We start from the raw sequence: 6088 nt of genomic DNA on the forward strand, positions 1-6088 counted from the left end.
CGTTGCATACAGTCTCCAAGCGTCGTGTGTAAATTTCAAGCAACTCAGGCGGCGTTGACCAAGATACCGAGCTGCACGCAGCTCACGCGGCATACTCAATCTTCACCACCCAGCAGTACTCCCCCTTGCCTTCCATCTCCGCGGGCCACGCAAAGCTCACGCCACCATCAACCGTCTTCTTCCACTCCACTTCCAGCCCCTCCTCGCCCAACACCGTGACCCTATCGCCCGGCAGCACCGGCAGCGGCGCCTCGACGACGACATCCGCACCAGCCGCCGGCTCCTCCAAAAACAGCACAAAAAACGCGCCCTCGTTCTGCGTGAACCGCACGCTGCTGCCGACCTCGGGCATCACGAACCAATACGTCGTGTTGAACAGCGCCTCGGCATGCGCCTTGATCCACACGCCCGCCTCTCTCAGATTCGCCGCCTCGACCTCGACGATCGACCCGTCCGCCGTGGGACCGACGTCCAGCAACAAGTTCCCGTTCTTGGCCACCATGTCGACCAGCGTCTTGACGAGGGCGGACGCGTTCATGTAGGCGGCGTCGGGGGTGGCGCGGTTGTAGCCGTAGCTGTACGGATCCATGCCCTGGTTGCTCTCCCACTTGCGCGGCGACACGCTGCTGAAGGTCGTGTACTCGGGCGTGTCGAAGTCGGCGCCCTGGGCGAGGCCGCAGCGCGAGTTCATGGCCACGTCGCGGCGGGCGTTGAACCAGCGCGCGGCGAAGCCGGCCGTGCCGTTGGCGGCGCCCGTGTCGCACCACATGATGTCCGTGTCGTAGTCGTAGGCGAGGATCTCTTGCTGCGGGACCATGACGTCGGCTATGAAGTCGTCGACGGGTATGTGCCCCGTGTAGGGTTCCGTGGCGCCCGTGTATTGGTTTGTGGCCGGGATGCCGGGCCAGGAGGTGGAGGTGTTGCCTTCATTCTGCGCGAAGCCGTAGGGTCTATTTGTTGTTGGTTTCTTTTGCGTTAGTTCAAGGCGCTCTTTCGGATGGAGGTGGGAAGGCTTGTGCTCGTACGTACCCGAAGTCGGGGTTGTACCATTCGGGCAAGGAGAAGTAGGTGCCGCGGCGCAGGTGTGGCTGGTATTTTTTGGCTGCGTCGAATAGCTCCCTCAGGAGATCCCGCTTGGGGCCGTAGTTGAGGGAGTTCCTGTTTGAGGTTCCCTTGGTGTCGAAGCCTGCGAAGCCATCGTGATGCTTAGTGGTGAAAACGAAATACTGAGCGCCTGCATCTGCGAACAGATCAACCCAAGCCTTGGGATCGTAGTTCGCGGCGGTGAAGTTGACAAAGAAGTCGTCATAGTTGACGTCGGGGCCGAAGGTGCGCAGGTGATAATCGTACGTGTCGGCCTTGTCGGCGGCCAGATGGTGCGAGTACCACCAGTACCATTCTGCATACACCTCGTAAGGGGTCGAGTTGCCCCAGCCCGGGACGGCGTAAGGCCCCCAGTGGATAAAAATGCCAAATTTGGCGTTATTGAACCACTCAGGGGCTTCATGCAAGGTCAGACTGTCAAGAGACTCGGTGTAGTCCTTGAATCCAAATTCGGTGCCGGGGAAAGTGAAGCTTGTCGTTTCATTCTTGGTGGAAAGCTTGACTACTGCAGTGCCGTTTGTGGACCCCACGACTCCAACGTTGACTTTCTTTTGGTCACCAACTCGAAGACGTTTGACCTGGGCCGGCTTGACCGTTTCAAGACCAGGAGCTTCAATGGACACCTCAACACCGTCGCCATGTATCCACGTCGGGCCAGAGTTGCCAATAGTCACCTCGACGAGCTGTACAAGGGCATCGTCTTCGGCCTGCTTCTGGGTGGGGCGGAGGTGGTGAACCTGAACCCCCGGGGCACTTCGGAGCGACAAAGCAAAGACATGCATGCGGCCAGTGGTGGTATTGGCAGTAGAAGGCAAAGAGATGGAGGTCAGCTGCTTGGTAGGATCCAAAGCACCGGTCCACTCGTAGACGTGGGTGGTGTTGAAGTTGGTATCATTGGAAAGGAAGCGGTAGGGCAAGATGATTTGCCCCTTGTACATGGTCAGGAAAGCCCACCACGGCTCTGCGCGGATCTCAGAGACAGAGGTGGTGTTGTCGGCATAGGTGAAGGTGATGTTGTCAGACACGATGGTGTCTCTCCTGTCGCTGGCGACCAACAACTGAGCACTCAGGTAACTCGCTAGGGGAACAGAGAGGGTCTGTCCGAGGCAAAGCACATTGTCGCTTGAATTCGAGGGCTGGGCAGCTGGGAACAGGTACTCGACTCCCGTAGCGCTCGAAGTGAAGGAGCCAGAGTAGGCCAGCGAGGAAGCCGGGTATGACTGCAGTGAGCCGTCGAAGTCGGCATCTCCCGGGAAGTTGCCGAAGGCCCTGTTGTTGAGGTATTGGGTGAGGGGAAGGGTCACAACCTGGCGGATGTCAGTTTGCTCAGTGCAGCAGAGCGCTTTGGTCCTCACATGGCTGGTGTTCGCGCTGCGGGCGTGGAGTGGTGAGTGAGCAGAGGCGCAGCCAACGGCAGCCAGCAGAAGGCCAGCGGCAGCAGATGTCGGGAGCATCATGGCTCATGCAGTACGGGAAGCGCAACAATGGAGCGGGCAGAGGGCGTGAAAGTAGCATTGGCATATCTACGCCGCCTCCCACTTTACCTAGCTTTGGCGATTGTAACCCTCACCTACCACGGCCATATCTCTGGGCGGGGAAGCTAGTGACGACACATTACTCCGCACTTGGCTTTAGCCGGGTGGCGGGATGGGCTGGGTCGCCATGGTCGCGCGCACACATGCTGGAAAGACGATGGTGTTGCACGTTTGGTGAGACTGGCCGGCATCGTGGCGACCAGCGAGCAGCGGGCAGCAGCGGCTCCCAGGGCGAGGAGTCTGGTGGCGTGGGCGTTGTGCCTGAGGCTAGCCGCTCTCGGGGTTTGGCAGGCACCGACAGCTCAGGCGATAAGGCGCGTCATTCGAGGAGCAGGGGCTCCACCGGCACGGCCTGGATGCAACATTGCGTGGTCGATCGGGCCAGGCCGACGCGTTTCTGGCAGAGTCGAAGGCCCGATGCAGACGGGGAGGCGTGTGCGAGGGCGGAATGGTGGAGGGCCTCGCCGGGGGCGGAGGGGGCTGCAATTCCGAGCGAGTCGTCCGACCCGAGTCACGTGCCTGTCGCCTGTGCCTGCCGTCTGCGCCTGCCGCCTGCGCTCCAGGGCTGTGACGCGGCATCGGGTGGCGCGCTTCTCGTCCGCCGCCCGTTTCACCGCGATGCAGCAGCATCAACACCACTGTGCCGGGCGCGGCAGTTGTCCAGGCCGCTGTCTGCTGCTCTGCCGTGTCTGGTCGGGCACTGGCCCAGACTCCGCTCCGCCCTGCGCACTTCTCTCGCTTGCACCTCCCGCCCCTCCGATCACTAACGCTTTCAGCTGCATCTGCCAGCCATGCCAGGGCCTTGAAACAAGCTGCGAGTTCCGCCCCTGACGCTCCTTATGTCGCTTCGCGCCCACCCCTCGCTGACGGCCTGACGGTGGGATCATGGCACTGATGGCAGCAACAGCTCCCTCCGCCCTCGTCGCCGTCTCGACCTCCGCCCGCAGCCCCAGCGGTGGGTCCGATCTGTGTATATTGATGTCTGACCCTCGATAGATGAAGGCCGCGCGCCCATGGCTGCGTCTAACCGTCCGCCGTGGGACTGGGTCGATCCTTGCCCCGGACCAGCTTCTGTCTGTGCCACCGCAATGCTTCCCGAAACGGCTGCGATCCGCCATGACGACGTTTCGTCCTGATGAACGCCAAGCTCGTCCAAACACCCGTTTAACGGCGGCAAGCCGTGCCAAGACGCGTGCTGATGCTTCACTTCCCTGCACCCTCCATGAACTCGAAGCGCCAAGCCGTCAACCGCAAATCTCCCGGCGTTTCTGCATCCTTTGCCGCCTCTATTCTGGTTCTTCCACCTACCGAAGCGCTCGAGGCCCGGTCCATCGAGCTCTTGGCAGTCCGTCCGCTACGCAATACTGAATCTGTTCTGTTTGATCTCCGCGAGAGCGTTTCGATATTGTTCGTGTTTGCCAAAATGCTTGTCAGTGGCTGGGCACCTGATGCTCTTTAAAGACCCAACACCTCGCTTGTCACCACTTTTGCTCGGCAGGTTCACCTCATCACTTCTCTACTCCATTCGTTACTTGCTGTGCAAGACAACTTCCAGACGGACTTTCCATATTCAATCCTTGAACGCCAATCCAACTTTGCCAACGCCCTTTTCCACACCCAACCAATCAAAATGCAGTACAGCATCCGCTCCATCGCTCTTGGCCTCGCCGCCATGGCCGTCTCCACCGACGCCTTCATGGTCCCCCGTGACCCTCGCCAGGCCTGGGGCTTCCCCAACGCCGCCCAGAACGCTCGCCTTGCCGCTGCCGCCGCCACCCCTGCCACCACTCCCGGCTCTGCTACCACCCCCGCCACCACTCCTGCCGCCACTGCTGCCGCCTCTGGCTTCCCTGCCTCTTCTGGCACCAGCCAGCTCAGCGAGCCCATGACCGTCACCGGCAACTTCGACGGTGGCATGAAGGCCTTCGGCCGTGGTGTCAGCTGCACTGGCCAGGAAGAGGGTGGCGACAGCGACGCTGTCTTCATGCTCGAGGAGGGTGCTACCCTGTCCAACGTCATCATCGCCGCCGACCAGATCGAGGGTGTCCACTGCTTCGGCGGCTGCACTCTCAAGAACGTCTGGTGGACCGTAAGTTTTCCCGCCTGTGTGTGCTTTTCTGCCCAGCCCCCGCTGACCATTGCAACCAGGCTGTCTGCGAGGATGCTTTCACCATCAAGGAGCAGGGTGCTTCTGACACCACCCACATCATTGGCGGTGGTGCCCGCGGCGCTGAGGACAAGGTCCTCCAGCACAACGGCGGTGGTACCCTTGCCGTTTCCGGCTTCCTTGTCGAGGACTTCGGCAAGTTCTACCGCAGCTGTGGCAACTGCGACGACATGCCCGAGCGTCACATCACCGTCGACAGCGTCACCGCCAGCTCTGGCTCCATCCTCGTCGGCATCAACTCCAACATGGGCGACAGTAAGTCTCATTTCACCCCACTGTACCTGCACCAAGCAGCTAACAGCTTCAAGCTGCCACCATCTCCAACACCTGCGCCACCGGCGTCGATACCGTCTGCCAGGAATACACCGGTGTCACCGACGGCTCCGAGCCCGAGGAGGCCGGCAGTGGCCCCAGTGACGCTTGCAAGTACGCCGCGGCTGACGCCCAGGCCTGCTAAGCGCTCTTTATTCACGTTTCAAAAGCCTTTGGGCGCACCCACACGGTGGATTAACGTAGGGATTTGGCAAAAAGTCTCGGACTGGAAAATTTCACACTTCTTTATGTAGATATTGGACCCGGAGTCCGCAATCTATAGATAATCATCACATACATTTCGGTTGTGTTCCATCTTGTCGGTGTTCTTGTATGCTTCTGCCTGGCTGCGGGCGGGTGACTAAGTTTGGCAGATTGCTGAGAGAAATAGCCGTTGCCGAGGGCGGCGCACCAAAGGAAAACGCTCAACGCCCAATAATGCCAACGTCAGATGGACTCGCTGAATAGCGGAATAATCTTCGGTCGTCATTCCACTAATAGTCTAGTACACACCCCAGCCATGGATCGCTCGCTTCTTCGGATGGTTTCCGGATGCAACCGAGCTTTTCCGTATCTGGGTTCCCGCGTCGCCCTCAAAACACCGACGCACCATGACTGCAACTTGAGGATTTCTCAGTGGGCTGCAAAGGTGCATACTGATATTTCTGCGGAACTGTCGACGTGTTTCGGGCCATGCCCATACACGAAACATGTCGTAGCCTCGGTACGATTGACAAGATTCGATCGACAAGGCGACAAAATGCATGAGTGCTTTTTTGACCGCCAGTTTCCAGGCGACGTGGGGTAGGGTAAGGAGCGACCTGTCGACCATATAGCTGCTTGGTCATCGTTTTCCGGTCAAGTCTCGATATGGAGATGTCGATGCTCCGCACTTCCAGAAGTTTTCACATGTTCCATCATCTGACATCGGCCGAAGGGTTCAGCCACAAGCCGCAACGAGTCTTCTCCG

The 6088-nt window shown here is 59.7% G+C and overlaps 2 protein-coding genes across 2 annotated transcripts; one reads left to right on the forward strand and one right to left on the reverse strand.

Moving 5' to 3' along the window:
* Positions 1–82: 82 nt before the first annotated feature.
* Positions 83–2558, reverse strand: BKCO1_6100046 (glycoside hydrolase family 29 protein; the record flags this gene model as incomplete). Its single annotated transcript, XM_020278014.1, has 3 exons — positions 83–950; positions 1030–2411; positions 2460–2558. 3 exons carry the CDS (start codon positions 2556–2558, stop codon positions 83–85), a joined length of 2349 nt encoding a protein of 782 aa, XP_020126642.1.
* Positions 2559–4269: 1711 nt separating this feature from the next.
* On the forward strand, positions 4270–5263 carry BKCO1_6100047 (pectate lyase; the record flags this gene model as incomplete). The annotated part of the gene is made up of 3 exons (XM_020278015.1): positions 4270–4728; positions 4788–5061; positions 5115–5263. 3 exons carry the CDS (start codon positions 4270–4272, stop codon positions 5261–5263), a joined length of 882 nt encoding a protein of 293 aa, XP_020126643.1.
* Positions 5264–6088: the final 825 nt, after the last annotated feature.

Source organism: Diplodia corticola (assembly GCF_001883845.1).
Source record: "Diplodia corticola strain CBS 112549 chromosome Unknown scaffold61, whole genome shotgun sequence".
Classification (NCBI taxonomy): domain Eukaryota; kingdom Fungi; phylum Ascomycota; class Dothideomycetes; order Botryosphaeriales; family Botryosphaeriaceae; genus Diplodia; species Diplodia corticola.